The 19,727-nt window shown below is 37.9% G+C and overlaps 2 protein-coding genes across 2 annotated transcripts in view; one reads left to right on the forward strand and one right to left on the reverse strand.

Moving 5' to 3' along the window:
• Positions 1 to 15,127, reverse strand: part of Ska2 (spindle and kinetochore associated complex subunit 2) — a 28,291-nt gene extending 13,164 nt beyond the window's left edge. The window contains 1 exon segment of the mRNA XM_013152254.3: positions 14,929 to 15,127. Within this exon segment, the coding sequence (XP_013007708.3) occupies positions 14,929 to 14,961 (33 nt within the window). The 5' untranslated portion in view covers positions 14,962 to 15,127.
• A 94-nt stretch (positions 15,128 to 15,221) lies between these two features.
• Positions 15,222 to 19,727, forward strand: part of Prr11 (proline rich 11) — a 32,442-nt gene continuing 27,936 nt past the window's right edge. The window contains exon 1 of the mRNA XM_003469536.4: positions 15,222 to 15,589. The gene's annotated coding sequence lies outside the window, so the exon portion shown is untranslated. The remainder of the gene's footprint in view (positions 15,590 to 19,727) is intronic.

Here is a 19,727-nt window from a genome sequence, read left to right on the forward strand (position 1 = left end):
GCGCAAGGTTGTGAGTTCAATCCCTGGTACAAAAAAAAACAAAAAAAAACAAAAAAACTTACAAAAGATAAACGCTGCCTTCCAGTAAATTAAAATTTGGAGCCAGGCACGGTGGTACCTACTAATAATTCCAGCATTCAGAAGGCTTAGGCAGCCAGGCATGCTGTACAATCCCAGAGGTACGAGCAAGTCCCTGTCTCAAAAAAAAAAAAAAAACCAGGCTGAGGCAGGAGGATTGTTTCAAATTTCAGACCACCCTGAGCTACACATTGAATTCCAGGACAGCCTGGATTATACACCAAGAAGCTGTCTTAAAAAAAAAAAAAAAAAAAAAAATGATGTTTTAATCTCAGATTTTAATGTCTACCATGAAATCTAGATGCCACTATTTTCTTCCTAAACAAAAGAAGACTTGCGTGTCACTTTTAGCTATATATTGTAGTTTCTACAGCCTGCCCATTGTTTTTCCCAAATACCAAAACCCTATAAGCAATATTGCACTACTCAGAGCTATTTATACAGCAGAGACAATATTGATAGGGTTCTAGGATCTGGTAATAAACAGGAAATCTGGGAGTTCCATAGTAGGAAATTTACTGGCCAATCATGATGGCCTTTAGAATACTGATGAACTTTCACTCTCTGCTGTCTTTATTATAAATTAGCCTCCTCGAAATCTTGTAAAACAATAAAGTTATTGTTTCTATTAACTTTTAGCTCATTAACTTAAGCTACCTTTATTATTTTTAAGGGCACTCTAGTATTTAAAGTAAAATAAATGATTTTATTTAAGCCCAACAAACTTATAGTTCGAAAACTGCAGTTTTCTTTTAAATTAGTAATAAAGGGGAAATTATTATGTTGGTGCTAAGAATGATAAATAAAAATACGCAAACTAATCAGAAAAAATATATAGAAATCATTGTTAAAGCATCCCAAGAACAGCAATAAAACATTCTCCTTGGAAGTAGACTGGGAAGTAGACTGTGAAAAGAATGCAGAAAATAACTGAGTCTTAGAAAATCTACTAAAAAAAAAAACATAAAATAAATTTTTAAAAATGCAAGCATATGCTACACATTCCATAAGCATAATATATTTTGTTGAACTAGTTTTTAATATGAGCAGCTCATGGCTCTTAAGTAAATGTACACTATATCACATACTACCCAACTATTTGGCAGCAAGGAAAAAGAAGATAGTTGCAGACTCCAGTTTATAAACACCTGCTTTTTTAAAAGAGCTCATAGAAGATGGTGGCAGAGTGATGAGCAACAGAAAAAGAGCCTCCCCAAGATTTGGTATCCAGACACTGGAATAAAGCAATATGAGGAAGAAGAGGAGGTAAGTGGGTCCTTGGGATCTAGAAAGGATCTAAAGTGAGAACTGAGGCCCATGGGGAGAGCGAAGAGGAAAATTTCAACAAAAAAGGAAGTGGCAGGCATCACTTTCTCCCTGAACCCGGACTCACTGCATGGGAAGGGTGGCTTGAACCTGCAGACACATGGTGACTATTGGTAACTTCTGAGGCCTTCACTGAGAAAGGTACCAGTGGCGTACAGCTATGGGCGAAGCAGACTGCAGTGGGTAGTGAGATATTCAGGTTCAGACATCCCCCCACAAGAAGGCAGTTGGCTTGGAGCCATCTTGGAGAGGGGCAACTGAGCTAGAAACACAGAAATGCTGGCTCCATCTCGCAGCTCCCAATGTCAAAAGGCAGGAAACCAAACTAAAGCTGGCAGAAGGTGCACAGCCTGCTGCAGGTTCAACAGGCCTGGTTCCAGCCTCATGGCCAGATACCAGCTTGAACTTCAGAGTAACTAAGGGTGCAGGCTCTTGGGGATTATCTACTAACCTGCCATAAAGTTACTACCAGCTTGCTGGGAATAATCAATTCAGATCTGGATATTGTCTGCCACACTGTCTACCAGTGACAGCAGTAAGACACTTTGAAATGGATATATTTTTCTTATTTTTTTCTTTTCTAGTTTTTTGTTTTGTTTTTTCTTCACTGTTTCTTCTTGTTTTTATAAGTGTGAACATGGTTTCTAGGGTTTTTTTTGTTATTATTAATCTGTCTTTGTTTTATTTCTTCCTTCTCTCCAACTCCTATATTCTTCACTAGTTTCCTAAAGTTTGCATGATCTTCCTTTGTTCTCCAGCCTTGCTTCTAGTCTCTTCCTCTTCTTCTATTCTTCTACTTTTTCTCCTTTGTCCCTTTAAAATTTTTGCCCCCAGGGTAAAATTGCCATATTGAAGGTTTCTTTCTTATAAACAATTTTCTGGTTCATGTTAAATTTTGTTATATAACAAATCTAGTTTATAAAGTTAAAGAAAGCAAATAAATAGTTATCTCAGTTTGTCATTTTGTAGGCTGTATTTGATACTATTGTTATTGTTGATTGTACCACTTTAGCCAAAAGTGACATAATTGTTCAAACCAGCTATTCTTCCTGTTATACCAGACTAAAATTGCCTAAGGAACATAAAAAATACTATAGGCCAGTGCCAAAGAACCAGGGGCTGGGCCAAGTAGGCAACAACTTCTCAACCCCAATAAATTGAAGAGGCAGGATCTTGCAAGAGACTCAAAACCCATAAGCTCGTTATACCTGAAAGACACCTCTGAGAAGTAGTCACTTCCTAAGGGTTCTAAATACTAGCAATAAAGGTACTCCCTATAGGAAATTTACAAGCATCAACCCAGAAATCAAAGTAAAAAAAAGCTGGGGATTTAGCTCAGTGGCTTAAGCGCCTGCCTGGCAAGTGTGAGGTTGTGAGTTCAATCTCCGGTACCAAAATAAAAACCAGTAGAAAATATGAAGATACTTAAGCAAGATGCAATCCCCAGATGGCAATGAAGTGGAACAATCAATCCAAAAGCTACCTGAACACTCTGAAGTGTTAACAGCAGAAGTAGCGATACAGATGAATGAGCTCTAGAACAAATCAAACTGGAAATAATTTCTCAGCTAACTACAGAGATGGTGACCATAATAAAAAACATGTATAGTAACACATTTTAAAAAAAAAGAGGAGTTTAAGAAAATGATGGAAATCAAGAATGCCCAACGCAGGAAAGAAATGGAATCCATAAAACAGATTCAAACAGATACCCAGGAAATTAAAGTTCCACTGAAAATATACACAGCAGAATAAGGCAATGTAGGGGCCAGGGATTTAGCTCAGCAGTTAGCCCCTGCCTGGCAAGCATGAGATTGTGAGTTCAATCCCTGGTATCAAAATAAAACAAAATTTTTTTTTTTTTTTTTAGGGAGGGAGGGAGGGAGGACAAGCAGGGGAAAACAAAATTTTTTTAAATAAGCCAATGTGAAGACCGAATCTCAGATAAAGAAGAGAGAATTGTCGTTAGCAATCATGAAAAGGAAAGATTTCTTAAAAGTAATAAGGGGAATGAGAAATCATTAGCAGCTAGATGATACAAAGAATAATATAAAATTCATCAGTCAATGAAAAAGCTGAAGGTAGTGCAAATGACATTGAAAACCTGTTCACACCGGGCCAGAGAGTTAGCTCAGCAGCATAAGCACATGCTTGGCAAGCACATGGTACCAAAACAAAACAAAAACAAAAACCTATTCACAAAAGCCATGGTGGAAAACTTCCTGGCATGAAAAAGAACTTGACCTACAGATAAGTGAGGTATATAGAAATATTGGTTAATATCCAATTAACCAATGGTCAAAACAAATCTACAACAAGGAATATAATAGTCACGATTTCAGAAATTCAAAACAAGAACAGAGGCTATTACAGAAAAGAAACAAATCATCTGCAATGGAAAGCCATCAGAATCACAGCAGATTTCTCAACACACACCCTCAAGTCAAAGAAATCTTGGAGTCAAGTATTTCAAGCCTTAAAAGAAAACAAACTCCAACGCAGATTGTGGTACCCCACAAAACTATCTTTAAAAATTGATGGAGAAAAAAGATACTTCCATGACAAAGAACACTTGAGGAAACTGATGACCACTAAGCCATCCAAAATGTTCTGAAGGACATTCTAGAAAGAGATAACAAGGACTGCAACTCCATGAACCACAACATATGAATCTACAAGGAAACTCAAGCAATTAAACAGATGGGGTGGGGGGGGCAACAACAAAAATAACACAACAGGGGTACGTCAATACAGATATCCATGTTCACCAATCAAAATGCTCACCAATCAAAAGAAACAGACTGGCAAAATGGATCAATAAGCAAGGACCAATAATTTGCTGCATACAAGAAACATACAATTAAAAACGAAACTCACAGATTAAAAATCAAAGGATGAAAAATAACATTCCATGTGACAGGAATCTGGAAGAAAGCAGGGGTAGCTATTCTATTTGCAAAGTGAATTTCAAGCCAAGATTGATTTAAGAGAGACAAAGAAAACTGCCAGGTACGGTGGCACACCCCAGCAATCAGAAAGCTGGGCAGGAGGACTGCCATGAGTTTGAGGCCAGCCTGAGCTACATAAACAAGTTCAAGGCCAGGCTTCACTACATATTCAGACCCTACCTTAAAAAACAATTTTTTTCACTGTATTATTTGATAATATCACCTATAACTAAAGCAATAAGGGTGGTGGTACATGCCAACACTTTGGAGACTGAGGCAGGAGGATCACTGCAAGTTTGAGGTCAGCCTGAGGTATATAGTGAGTTCAAGGCCAGCCTGGACAACACAGCAAGACTTGTCTCAGAAAACAGAATAGTAGGGGCTGGGGATTTAGCTCAGCGGCATAAGTGCCTGCTTTGCAAGTAGGCAGTTGTGAGTTCGATCCCTGGTACCGATTAAAAAAAAAAAAACAGCAAAAAAACTATAAAGAAATGAAATTAATTAAATGAATATATGTGTAACTAAAGTAATTTTTTAAAAAGCATAAGGCATTTTTCTACCCACTTTTTTAATTTATTTTTTGGTACCAGGGATTGAACTCATGACTGTGGGCCTGCAAAGCAAGCACTTATGCCTCAGCTAAATCTCCAGCCCCCAGTCACTTTTTTGTTTTGTTTTTTGTTTGTTTGTTTGTTTGTTTTTGGTTGTGGTGGTGGTACAGGGACTTGAACCCATAGAGTACTAAGTTCCAGCTCTCATCTTTCTGTGTTTTTCATTTTTGAACATGGGCTTGATAAAGTCTCCAATCTGCCCTCAAAATTGCAATCCTCTTGCCTCAGCCCCCACAGTAGCCTGGATTACAAGAATGCACTATACTAAATCATGTTTCACTTATGTGCAAAGTCTATCATAAAGAAAAAGAAAATCGGGGCTGGGGGTTTAGCTCAGAGGCATAAGTGCCTGCCTTGAAAGCAGGCAGTCGTGAGTTCGATCCCCAGTACCGATAAAAAGGAAAAGGAAAAAGACAAAAATAAAAATAAAAAGAAAATCACTGCCATTTCTCAAAACCTATAGAACTAATTTCAACTTTTAGTATAACTTCACAAAATGTTAACAGTCTCTCTCTCCTAAAGGTTTCAATTTCACACTTCAGCCACTAAGTTCACTATCGCACATATACCAGGCTGGTGGTTTCATTGATTTGGTTTTGAGACAGAGTCTTCCTTTGTAGTTAAGGTTGGTCCTGAACACTATGTGGCACAGGCTGGCCTTGAATTTACAGCAATATTCCTGCCTCAGCCTCCGTAGTGCTAGGATTACAGGCATGAGCTACCACATCCAGCCTAAACTGGGCTTTTAAAATCACTAATCTCAGAAACACCAAGTAGCATAGTGTCGATATTACATTGTATAATATATACAAAATATATATATAAGTATATAAATATTCATGATAAATAATCTTCAGGGTATAAAGCTTAAAAATTTCACTAACATGACAAAACAGCTATATGCCTAAACTGCAAAACTCATTTAGAAGACTGTACATACTTAAAAAGGGTTTTTATGTTTTTTGGGGTTTGTTTTTTTTTTTTTGGTGCCAGGGATCAAACTCATGACCTCACACTTGCCAGGCTGGTGCTTATATCACTGAGCTGACCCCCAGCCCTACATACTTAAAAATAAAACTTTAGCCGGGTGTGGTGGCTCACTCCTGTAATCCCAGCACTCGGGAGGCTGAGGCAGGAGGATCATTGTGAGTTCGAGACCAGCCTAGGCTACAAAGTGAGCCCAAAGCCAGCTGGAACTGCACAGCGAGACCTGTCACAAAAAGACAAAATAAAATAAAACTTTAGTGTAATGTTTTCTTTTTGTTTTTGCAGTACTGAGGATTCAATCCATGATCTACGAAATAAGATACAACTCCAACCCTTTTTTATTTTGCGATAGAGTATTACTAAATTGACCAGGTTGAGCTCAAACTTGGACCCTCCTGCCTTGGACCACACAGTTCTGAGTACAGGTAATTTACTACAGTCTTTTATGCATCTTTGCAGCATTTATTCTTGCTTACTTGTACACTGATAATGAAAAGAATATAAGTCTAGTGATGCTTAATCACTTAATTTCAAATCACTTTACTATCTGAATAGCAGAGTGTATATGTATGTGTGTGTGTGTGTTTTACTAGGAACTGAACTCATGGTCTCATATTTACCACTGAGCTACAGTCCCAGCCAGCAGATGTTCATGAGCGTATGAGGAGGGTGGCAACTGTTAGTCAGCTTCCTGACACTGACAAAATACTCATGATAATCAGATTAAAAGGAGGACCTGTTTTCAACTCATGGGTTTACCCTGTCATCATTTGATCCACCTGCTTTGGACCTGTAGCATCACAAAACATGGCAGAAGACATGGCAAAGGAAGCCTGTTAACCTCAGAGTGACGGAGAAGCAAAGGGTAAAACAGGAAGGGACCAGGGTCCAAGTTTTCCCTTCAAGGGCATTTTCTCAGTGACCTAACTTCTTCCAACTCGGCCCCAATTCTTATGGTCCCACAACCTTCTGACTGCACCCAGGCTGGGAACCAAACCTTTACAACATGGGGCTACCTAAAATCCCTGCAAATAACTAGCCATTTTATGTATGTATATACGTTCTTCTGGTGAGAAGTTTCTCTAAGAATAAATTGAACTTGTATACTCCTAAAGATGGAGAGGGCAAACTATAAAATATAGTAAGCATCAAGAGTATTCTGTTTTCCTGTCATTCAAAAAAAAAAAAAAAAAAAGTGATTGCTTTTGAAACCCCAGTACAAAGTAAGTACAATGCTGGATATGTAAAAGGTACTCTTGATACTCCCTTTCAGAGCTTACCTGAGTTTGTAGGGGAAATACTGAAGGAGTTTTGGCTTGGGTAGTAAAGAGAAGATTAAATTTCTAGGCAGAAAATATCTAGAAGGATCTGGCTATGCAGTTCAGGTTGCCACTGAACTGGTGGCAATCGTCCTGCTTTGAGATCACAAGTGTGTGCCACCACACATGGCTTGAATCCTTATTTTTAGGTATATACATGAAGTCTAGCAAGCTTAATTTGAGAGAGTTCTAAATCTTATCACATAATGCCACGCAGCCTAAAAAGGATCACTTATTCTCATGACCCTGTACTCTGAACTGAGCAGAGTTTGATAGCCGTTTCTCACTGCAGTTCTGGAGGCTGCCTGCCTGGTACAGCCTTTGTTTGGGTGTCTCATCTTCCTTGAACCAGTGGACGATGTCCTCATGGAGATGGCAGAAATACAAAAATAAGCAGAAACAGTCTTTAAAGACCTACATTTACTGCTGGCACACTGGCAGTTCTATCCATGTTCCTTTGGCCAAAGCATATCAAGTCAGGCATGGTGGCATATGTCTATGATCCCAGCACTCTAGAAAGCAGAAGCTCAAGTTCAAGTCCTGCCTAAGCAATTTAACAAGATCTTCTCTCAAAAGAATAAAAAGGCTCAGGAAGTATAAACAAAGGTTTAAAATCACTGAGTACACTTATAAAAAGTCAAGATGGTAAATTTTATGTGCACTTTAACACAACTTAATTAGTAAACTCTTTAGAAATATAATAAATACAAACTGTGGAGAGGTTCCCAATTTAAAAGCTAGAATATTGATCTGACAGGTTCTTTCTGCCTCTCCCTCTCAACACTCTGCTGGGATACTTCGAATTTTTCCTAGTTATATGACCTCTCATCTCTGCATTTTCAGACATACTATTTCTTCTGCCTGAAACACTTCACCTTTTCTTCACTTGGGTTATCTCTAGTCTTCACTCATCCTGCAACTCTTAGATTAAACCCCCCTCCAAGACACCCTTCCTGCTTATATGTCTCTTTCCAATACGCCCTCTGAATACTTGGCATTTATTTTCACCACCATGACATCTGTACTTCATTTATCTGTGTATTTGATCACAGATATATTAATCAATATCTCCCAGAAAAGTTTCTTACTATCTTTATTGCTTAATATTAGTTTAACCTAGAAGCACTTAATGTGACAAAATAATTTACCTCTACAATTAAGCAAGTTAAGTGGGAAGAGGAGAGATTCATAAAAGCTAATGAAAATAAATTTTTCTAAAAAGCTTATTTTATACCCACTAAAGTCTTAGGAAAATTTTACCAAATCAGCTGAGACCATTTCTTTATAAAATAATTAACTCAAGGAATTAAAGATTAGTTCATTCAAACTTAAAATATTATAACTCAAGGAATTAACGATTGATTTATTCAAACTTAAAATATACATTTGAGATAAATTAGAAAACAACATTTTTCTTTTGGAGGGCATTGCTTTCCTACCATACATGGTAGACAACTGTCTCTTTCTCTTTCTCTCTCTCTCTCTCTCTCAGAGAGAGAGAGAGAGAGAGAGAGAGAGACTATACACATATAGTGGTTTGTTTTGGGGGGAGTTGTTTTCAGACAGTGTCCTACTATGTAGCCTAGGCTACCCTTGAACTCACTATGTAGTCCAAACAGTTTGGAACACACAATTTTCCTGCCTAAGTGTGCAAGTGAAATGTGTGCAACCACATGTGGCTCCCCCTTGATTTCAAATGAGCTCATAATAGACAACCTTCCTTATCCTATCTCTAAAGTTGAAAACATACAGTTTAAAACAAAATATGGTTTAAACCCAGTATGGTATTACATACCTATAATCCCAGCTACTTCTCTCAGGCATAGCTGGGCAATTAATAAAACCTTGCCTCAAAATAAAAAATAAGATGGCTAGTAATGTAGCTCAGTGACACAGTGCTTACCTAGCATGTGTATGCCTGGGTTCAATTCCTAGTACACAGAGGCAAAAAAAGACATACTGAAAAATGCAACACTCGTTGATAGAAATCTTAAAAGATTTAATAAATGGAGAGATATACAACTTTCACATATCCCAAGTTTCAACATTATACAATATCAATTCTCTCCAAATTGTTTTTTAGATCCAAAATCCCAACAAGCTGTATGTTTTAAATAGAAATACACACACACACACACACACACACACACACACACAAACTTACCTGAAAATGCAAAACGATCAAAACAGCTTTAGAAAAAAAGAACAAAGACTGAGCTGGACAAGGTAACACATGCCTAGTGCCTATAATCCCAGCACTCAGGAGGTTGAGGCAGGAGGATCACTGATAGTTCAAGGCCAGCCTGGGCTACACAATGACATTTCTTTTTTGATGACTCAAAAAAGAAAACAAAAAACAAAACAAAGATTGAGACCTTACACTAGATGATTTCAAAACTTACAATGAAGATACAGTCATTATGACATTGTGGTATAACATAATGGAACAAAATAATTCAAAAATAGACCAATCCACACATATATCTTCAACTAGTTTGTTCAAAGAAGCTAAGGTAATTTTAAAAAGATTTTTCTTTTCCTGCCTTGCAAGCAGGCAGTCATGAGTTCAATCCCCGGTACCGATAAAAAGGAAAAAAAAAAAAAGATTTTTCTTTTGTTGCTGTTGTTGGTACAGGTACGTGATATTGAAAGGAAGAGAAAAAACAGAAAGAAAGAAAAGAAAAACAGGCCCTTCACACTTCATACCATATGTAAGCATTAACTTACACAGAGTTCAAGGCCAGCCTGGGCTACATTGTGAGTTCAAAACCACCTGAACTATACTAGCTAGACTCTATAGCTCAGCACTTTTTCAACCCCCACCTCTCACTGGGAATTGAACTATGCTCTGTTTTAAATTTTAAGACAAGAGTTTCACTAAGTTACTGAGTTATCCAGGCTGGGTTTGGAGTTTTGATTCTCCTTGCTAAGCCTCTCAGAGTTTTGGGATTACAGATGTGAGCCATCATGCCCAGCTATAAACACTTTTTAAGGTTTTTAGAGGGTTTTTGGTTTTTGGGGGGTTTGTTGCTGTTGTGGGCTTTTTTGGTCTTTTTGAGACAGGGTTTCACTATTTAGTTCAGGCTGGCCTTGAACTTACTTTGTGGCCCATGCTAGCCTCAAACTTGCAGTGCTCTTACTGCCTCAGCCTCCCAAAGGGTGCATGTGCCAACACGCCCAGCTACATTTTAAATTGGTGAGTTGTATTTTGTTCAAATTATCTCTCAGGGGGCTGGGCATTTAGCTCAGTGGCCTAACTGCCTACCTGGCAAGCATGAGGTCATGAGTTTGATCCCCAGTATCACAAATTTTAAAAAAGTAAATTATCTCTCATTAAAATTGGTTACCAAAAATAGTGATGAATTCAGTTTTTAACACATAACTACAAAGTGAATTTTAAATCAATCATTAAGTTTTAAATTCAAGTATTGCCTACATAATACCAAAATTAACGCTAATTAAAATGGGGCAAGTCACCATAGGGCATACACAGAAGACGTTATCTTTATCAATTCCTAATTCATCATAACACTAAGTTAAAGAGAATCTATGATTTGCCAGAAATTATCTAAATGTGTTACCAAAAAAAAAATTACCAAAAAAATTATTTCAAAAGAAGCAAATTACGAAGTGTTACTCATTTACACAAGGCATAAGAACTTTAAATATAAAAAGTATTTTCTCGATGTGTTTCATAATGCAGTATAGAAGTGAGTTTTTAATGGTAGGTTAAAGTGTTTTTTCAATTATGACTTTCTAAAAGATATACTGTTTGTAACAAAATTATACAGTTTTCAGCAACACAGGTTGTGGTTAAATTATTCATAAATACTGAAGATATAAAGCAAGGATAAAAAATTCTGACGTGTACCCTGCTTTCAGATGCTTTGACAATACTATTGCACTGCTAGCTGTAAAGTACAGTAGTGCAATAAAGTCAGAGCATTCGTTAGCAGTAATAAGTAGAAAAGGAACACAAAAGTATCTTGCATCACTTGAAGCTTCAGTGTAAAAAGAATTTAATGTTGGGTTGCCATTTTGGTCAGAAGACATCCAAAAACCTAAAAACATTTATATCAAGGCTTATTTTCTTTAAAAAAAAAAAAAAAAGATTAGACTTAAATATCAAAGTGATAACTGTTTTTTGATGTAGCTAACCTGTATTAACATTCAAACAGAAACATGCAGAGATATAAGGGAATTTTGTAAGTATGTTCTAAAACTTAGTAGTAATTAAGATAGGTATTATTAATACCTTAGGATTGGTATTAACAAAACCAGCTACAATTACTACTAAATCAATGTTGTTTTAAATGTTTCTATTTTCTGTTGAGATGGTTTGGTGGTTAGCTTCTTTTCCAAAGTAAGTGATTATCTGCCATATAAAATAAACCCTTGGAATAAGTATGTCAAAGAAAAATGGAAACTAAAATAAGAAACTTTTCAAACGTCTACATACGCAATTAATTACTCCAGATCCTAAGCTACACTTTTAAAATTATGAATAACAGTTACCACCTTATAGCTTTTTATCCCCAAAGTTTACCAGGGCTACTATTACAATGAAGGAGATGCCTAGGGAATCAACTAGTGCTGAACTGGATATTATCAACCCAACTTTATGGAACACTATAGAAGCTTTTAGCATTTCAGTTAACTCTTACATTATCTTAAATATAGAAGACATATTGATTTCCTTCAAATGTAGAAATGTCAAGAGAAAAATAATAATGGAGGTGACTGAGATTTAAATAACAAGTTTCCTTTAAAAAAAAGGTTTCTGGGGCTGGGGATATAGCTCAGCGGCATAAGCGCCTGCCTTGCAAGCAGGCAGTCATGAGTTCGATCCCTGGTACCGATAAAAACGAAAAAGACAAAAAAAAAAAAAAAAAAAAAAAAAAAGGTTTCTTTAAAAGTCAGATGTAACCCTAGAAACTGTCACAGTATCACACTCTGCTACCTTTTGTGTACATTCAGTAGTGGACAAAAAGAGGTCCCTAGACAAACACCACCCAGTCAGTAAGTGAAGGGAAAATGAGGACAAAGATTACTCTACAATGAGGTTATTCCTCTGTTAGTAATGTTGATTGATGCTGAAGTACATTTCCATATTTTCACCAGCCTTCTTTTAAATGGTCCAGGTTCAACTACTTAGGTGGATTAAGCCTACCGACAAATGGTCTTACATTCAGGACAGCTGGAACTTGAGAATCTTGGCCTCAAATCCTGGGCCCTATAGCTCAAATATTAGAATATTTAACTCTATTAACCAAGTATCAGGTTTTAAAGTCAAATAAAGGCAAATGGTTAACTTTCTGAATTGGAAGCTAATACAAACAAGAAAAATATTTAAAAATTAAATTAAGATAAGGCTATTTACAAAATTAGGATAACTAGGGTTTTTTTTTTAACAAGTTAAATAGTATGCATTCTCTTTTCACTGTCAAATATTTATTACTAGTTCCTTGGCAAGTCCTTTATTTAAGTAATACAAAACCAAAAATCAGAAAATTAAACAGGAGATCATTTACTTTTGGAATCCCAGAAAATACGCTGGTTCACGAATTTTTTAAAAAATTTTTAATGAACAAGAAAAATCTGCAGATGAGATATACTGCCTTTTACTATCTAGTCAATATAAAGCAGTAGTATGAAAAAAATGAGAAAAATTAAATTACATTTTTAAAGTATATGGTTTTAAACCCAAATTACAAAAACAGTAACTTGAAAGAGGGGAAGGGAAGTTGAATTCACTTGAAAGAAAATTAACAAAAAAGACCTCTTTGATTTTCTTCCTCCCTTCAAAAAAAATGTTTTTTAAACTTCCCCAACTGAAATAACATCTAAATGTTGAAAAGTTTGGTTACCTCATAAGTTTCTAAAACCTACTCTTTTCCAGATTACTTGTCTTTCCCTTAAAATAGAATTAGTGCACTCTAAAAAAGTCTTGTAAGACCATTAACCATATTGCAAAAGCTAGAAAGTCTGAAAATTAAAACTTTCAAATCCAGAAGAAAAAAAAAAACTGTTAAAAGCAGAATTAGCATCATTCACCATTAACAATTAAGCAGAAATATATGCATCTGAAGGAAGGAATTCAAAGTAGGGGTGCATGATACATTTATACCTGTTGTTAGACTCAAACTGAAATATTTAACATTTTTTGTATTTAAGATATAAAATAACCTTAAAACCCCAGAACATAAACTGACTATTCATTATTGGAGGCTTGAAAAGCTATAGAAAATTCTTCCCTTTCATTGCTCCCTCCATCCTGCCACTTTGTCCCTGTCCCCATTCCCACACTCACTACATACACACTGGCAACTTAAACAAAATTTTGAAAGCAATGAAAAACAAAAGTAATTGCAATCCTTTAAATCTGTTTTTGAGAAGCACTTCAATTCATTAACACATTAAAGGGAAATGAAATAAATCAAGGTCTCAAATTTCTAAAGTGAGAATTGCGGTAGGGTGGCACTCAGTATTTTCCAAGATACCCACGCGTCTTTTCCAAGGCAGAAATGCGAGACCCAAAATCACCTTGGAAAGAGCAGCCTAGGCACAACCGATACTCAAGCAGTAACCCAAGTAGGAAGGGAGGCGGAGGCGCCATGGATTGTGGATGAAGAAACAAGTTTCCTACTTCGCAAAATTTAATCTCGTGATTTTCTCTAACAAAAAAACGACAAGGGCCTAACGACGAATACTTTCTCCAAACCCATTTTTAAGGGAACCAGCTCAAACTGGAAAAACTAAGCATGGACGAACAAAGGACTGAAGATAGAATAAGAGAACTAAGAAAAAAGCGCGGGCTATCGAACTGCAAATCTCGGGATGTGAGGGGAGGTAAAGGGAAAAGCTAAAAACCAGGACAACGCCCCTGCTCGGAGCTCTAGAGCAGGCCAAAAAGCAGCAACCAAAGGGCGCCTTTCCACTCCCTTCCATGTCCTCTTCTTTCAAGAATGAAGGAAAGCGGGCGACTCCGGAGCAAAGTGCTCGCCGGTCCCGATCCCGCTGGCGCTCGGGGTAGCAATACCTACCGATGCCTCCTCTCCCCACACCAAGGCTTGCCACCTCTGGACCAAACACAAACGGGTCTGAGGACTTCCTGGGACGCTAGGAAGTTGCAAGGCAAGTCTAGCATCTTTTCTCACACTTTCTCGGCCCGCCTCAAGAACAAGAACGACTCAGCTCTGAAGGGATTGCTCCCCGCCCCTCTAGGCTTATTCCTCCACCCCAGCCTCCAAGCCCCTAAGAGTAGGAACGATCCCCTTTTTAGGGCGCTTAAGGACTGGTCTCCTTCTTGGGGCGCGAAGTAGGTTCTCTCTTTGGTAGAAATATGTAAAGTGCTGTATGCACCAGGCGTAGCGACTTGAGGGAAGGGGAAGGCAAGGCAAGAAATTCCAGAGGCCCCGCACCCTCAGCATCTCCCGCCATTTCCCTCACGAGTTTCCCGGATGTAACCCCTTCCCCACCCCCCCGCGGCGGTTAAGGGACCAAGAAGGTGGAGGCTCGCTTTGGTGCAGGAGAAAGGAACGCAGATTCTGGTCTAGCCTCCGTCGCCCAGAGTTTCCGGTGACTCCAAACTGCGTCCTAGCTTCGAGGCCTTGTGGGAAAAATTAATCACCCAGTAGATCTCCTTCACTTTGTACTCACCATCAATTCCAGCTTATCGACCTCCGCCTCCATGTTGAATAGCTGATATTCTTCAGCGCCCCGCGGTGCTTAAAGTGTAAATCTTGCTAGCACTGAGGATCTCTATTGGACAGCTGTCATTCAACGTCTCGCACTCATTGGCTCTTCTATATCACCGGCGCCAATCCATTGGCGATTGGGTAACGCCCCTCCGCATGAAACACAATTTCCTGTTGGCCAAAAACACAAAACGCCGCAGGGCGATTGGCTCATGTACATATTTTTTTTCCTACTGGCTGCCCTCTCTTCTCTACTTTCAATTTCATAGGGCTCCACAGAAAAGAGCTTTCTATTGGAGCGATTAGAAGCAGCAGCAACCAATTACACGGAAGCTTCCACCGACAACACAGGGAACGTGACACACCTTCTTTCCTGTTCTCCTTCGCCTTCTCTCCCTCCTTCCTTTTATTCATAGCAGAAGCGCCTCAGCTCTAATTGGCCGGAGGGTGTGCGCTTTCAGCCAATCATAAGTGAGGCTGGACTCCTACGCTACCAAGAGAGCGAATCGTGGGGAGAATTCACCTATAATTGGTCGCTCCAAGACAAGGATTTAATTTTGAATCTTTACGGCATAAAGAGGCTGCTGCTCGGACTCCGTCTAACCCCCCTGGCTGTTAGACTAGTAAGTGCAGGAACGATTTCTTTTTTTTGTTACATGGGTTCGCATCTTCTGCAACCGGACCTTTTGCTGCTTGTGTTCTTATTGCTTAAGGAACTGAGGACTTTAGCTGGGCTGAGAAGAGAGATGGAGCCGCAAAGGGAGAGGTTTGAGGATGGGGAAGAACTCTTCCACCTGACTCCTCCCGAATCACGCTTCTAAATTAACACTCTGCAAAGTAGATTTTGCAGTAAAGCATCTACTTTCCTTTGCTCATTCTTTTACGTTTCCGGTACTCAAAATGGGTCCATGAACTAGCGACATTAGGATCTCTGTATTGCTTGTTGCAAATGTAAATGATCGGGCTCCACCCAGGTTTACTCAATCGGAATACACATTTTAACAAGACCTTCCCGTGAGGCACATTTCTTTACCTGGGAACACTACCATGTTCCGTGATATAGTTTAATGCCGTCCGACATTAATCAATTTTAAAAGTGTGCCATTGTTACTATCTGACAAATATTGTGCTGAATGAAACTTTACTCTTTTTTTTTTTTTAACTTTTTATCGGTACTAGGGATCGAACTCACGACCTCCTGCTTACAAGGCAGGTGCTTATGCCGCTGAGCTAAATCCCTAGCCCCTTGAATGAAACTTTAGTAGTCTCTTGGGAAACAAGACAGAATCTAAAAAAGCAATGCTGTACAACATAACTCATAAAACTAAGTATAAGCTACTATGAAAAAACAGCATTGTGATGTTCAAGATGAACTAGTAATAAAATCAGAGTTGGCTGAAACCTAAGTGTAACGTGTAATACAGTGCAACTGTCATTTTCGTACTGACTGAGTTTGGAAGTGCCTTGACTAGAGAATTTTCATACCATCCAATAGAGTTTTAGCAGAAACAGCAACGCCAATTCGTGCAAAAGACTATAATTCTGTTTGTTGCATCTTTCTACTTGAAAAGTTTTCCTATTCCAAAAGTTTTGGATCCATCCTTTAATCATATGAAGATGTATGCTAAGATGAAAAACTAAACTTTTCGCAATAAAAAATTTCACAGCATTTAATTGTATAAAAGTATATTAACATTTAGAAGGAATGATTTCTTCTACTCATTTATTAAATGAAACATTACCTAATACCTGTTATCTTCTAGCTACTAAAGAAACAAAGATGACTAAAATGTTATGTTAACCTTAAAAATCTCATGGCTCAGCAGGGTGCAAACATACAATCCCCAGTGCCACCAAAAATAAATCAATAAATCAAATCAAATCTTGAAGGCTAGGATAAGATGACCTGGAAGAGGACATTTCAAATAAAAGGAAAAGTTGATAACACTATAAAAAGTGTTTGGTATACCTGAAGTACAAATTTCTGGTCACTACAAGAAATACTGCAAAGAGTTATTAGAACTAAATAGTGAACAGGTTTGGGAGTCATAGTAAAGAATTATTTAGGAGTTGTTTGTTTGTACAAGGGATAGAACCCAGTACCTTGCACATGCTAGGAAAACATTCTACCACTGAGCCACCCATCTGGCGCCTAGAATTGTTAAAGAAAAAATTCTTTAATTATACTTGCTAACACATAATAAGAAAGACTTTATTCAGGATCTTTGCAATAGTTATAGGGATCATGCTAATGAGATACATCATACACACCTAGAAATTAATAAGCAAAGAACAAGGTTAGCAGATGGGTAAGAGGAAACACAAGAGGGAAGAGGATTCTTCTTGAAGACAGGTCACAGTAATCAGACATTAATGAGGAGGTGGTGAAGGATGAGATACTGGTTTTAGGAGCTAGTTCACGCTAAACTGATTTAGCAATATTCATTGCTAAATTTTGCCAGGAAGATAGATAGGTTTAGGAGGTCAGGAGCCTGACAGAAGTGTGATCAAAAATGAAATCTTTGTCAGAATTAATCTACCAGGTTTAATGGGAAAGTTCAACTCCCTTTTAATGCCTATTTTCATAATTTAAGGGTTGGTAATACAAAAAAATTAAAAGGACAGGAGACTGGGTCTGTGGACCAATTTGATCATTAACAAAATACGTCAAGGAATAAATAAAAGGAAACAGGAAAAGACTGCAGGGACAGATAAAAGTCTCTGACCTGGGAATCCCAACTGTGTGTAATAATGGTGTGTGAGGTGGGGAGCATCAGATTTTATTCCTCTTCCCACAGGCAGGCTGACATTGGAGTGTATATCAGCAGATATCTAATGGGGGGACTAAGTATATGTAGGTTTTAAAGTTGGGGGTCCAGTTTTAAAGACTCTGGATGAAGTGTTTGAGTTTAAGGTTGAATGGGCAATCAGTGCTGGTTGGTACACAGAATTGGCATCAAGGGACTGCAGAGTGACTGTAGCCTGACATTAAATTTTTATTACCCTTTTTTCTTATTTCTAGGAGCAAGCTATTGCTTCTCATTGTTTACAAGAGCAAGCATGAGGTCTCTCAGGTCAAGCCTGACACTGTGAACTCTAAACCTTGGATAGGGGTTTCCAGAAAAAGTTCTCATGGATCTGATGAGATTTAATGTGTTCCCCCCTACCAGGCAATCTCAAGATTACTACTTCCTAGGAGGTTCTCATAAATACATTAAGAATGTTTTTTATAGGAGCAGGAATGTAATTCAGTGGTACAGCTCTTGCCTAACATTCTCAAGACCCTGAGTTTAATCCTTAGCACCACAGAAAGGAAAAATTAAAATAAAAAGAACATTTCATTTTAAGTTTAAAAAAAAAAAAAAAAGCTGGACATAGTTGTGCACACCTGTAATCCCAACACTTTTGGGAGGCTGAGACAGGAAGACAGCAAGATCAAACCTACCATGGGACTTAACATTACCTAGTCTCAATATTTAAAAGAATTTTTTAAAAATTTTAAAATTTAAAAAAAGATTAGGAAAGGCTGGGGATGTAGCTCAGAGTAAAGGGTTCAATCCCCAGTACCACCAAAAACAAACAATTCACTAACTTCTATTTCATAATCTCCGATTAGCCTTCCTTAATTAGCAATGGGGAGAGGTGATATAATAAAGGTAACAGATGCCTCCTAAACTTCTAAGAACAATTTATGAAAATACTCTGTTAATTTAGTAACCAACAATGAGTCCTGAAATGCTATCAAGAATCTGGAGAGCTATTGCTATGCGCACTGTTGCTTCTTCCCATTAGGGGGCGCCTCTACAGGCCCCCGGGTGAGAGAAAATCCTGCTGCCCTCGGAATCTGAGAACTCAGTAAGTGCACAGCTGCATACCAAGTACAGAAAGATTACTGAGTGCACAGAAGTGGAATCAATGTGTATTTTAAAGGCCAGTTGTCCCTATTCAAATGTAAGTTTTAAGGGAAAGAGGCCCAGGCCTTGAGAACATGTTAGTTCCTGCTATTTGAATAACGTCTTTGTTCCTCAGGTAGCTACAACTAAAACCAACAAAGCCCTTCTGGAGCTGAGATCAAACTAGCTTGGACTTAATTTCCTTCAGAAAAGGATGTGGATTAAGATACAAATATACTCGATAATGTTTTAAAATACTTATATCTTGGGCCTGGGGTAATTACGATTTCATTAGATAGTGCTTGTTTTAGCTACTTTGTACCATAGTCTAGTAACACAGAAATGATCTTTGAAGACCCACAGATCTGAACTTTACCCTGTATTCCATTACTACACTAAGTAGATGATCTAAATTTTCTAACCTTCAGTTTATTTTTGTGTAAAAATGGGAATAACATCCTCCTTATTAGGGAGAATACTTTTTTAGGATGGTGGAGATTAACTGTGAAAATACCTAAAACTAAAAGAGCATTCAATAAATATTTAATGGCTGTCATAACTTCCATAATATTGACGCTGTGTTTCCTAGATGCATCATGTGCTTTTTCATCTTGCTCTAACCCTCTTTTTCTATTTCCTGGCCCAAGGTCACTCTGCAGAGCCAGTTTCTCTTCCAATCTTCACTTTTGCTTTCTTGAGTAAAATCTGCCACTCTATAAATAGCTAATGTTTCCTCCTCCCACAACTCACTCACCTGAATGTTCAATAAATGTTGCCAAAGTAAAGAAATATCCTTTTTAATGAGGTGTGTGGTGCACACCTATAATCCCAGCACTCTGGAAACTGAGGCAGGAGGATCTCTCAGGAT

The sequence above is a fragment of the Cavia porcellus genome, unplaced genomic scaffold (assembly GCF_034190915.1).
Source record: "Cavia porcellus strain 051 isolate PalLab524CR breed Dunkin Hartley unplaced genomic scaffold, mCavPor4.1 scaffold_6, whole genome shotgun sequence".
Classification (NCBI taxonomy): domain Eukaryota; kingdom Metazoa; phylum Chordata; class Mammalia; order Rodentia; family Caviidae; genus Cavia; species Cavia porcellus.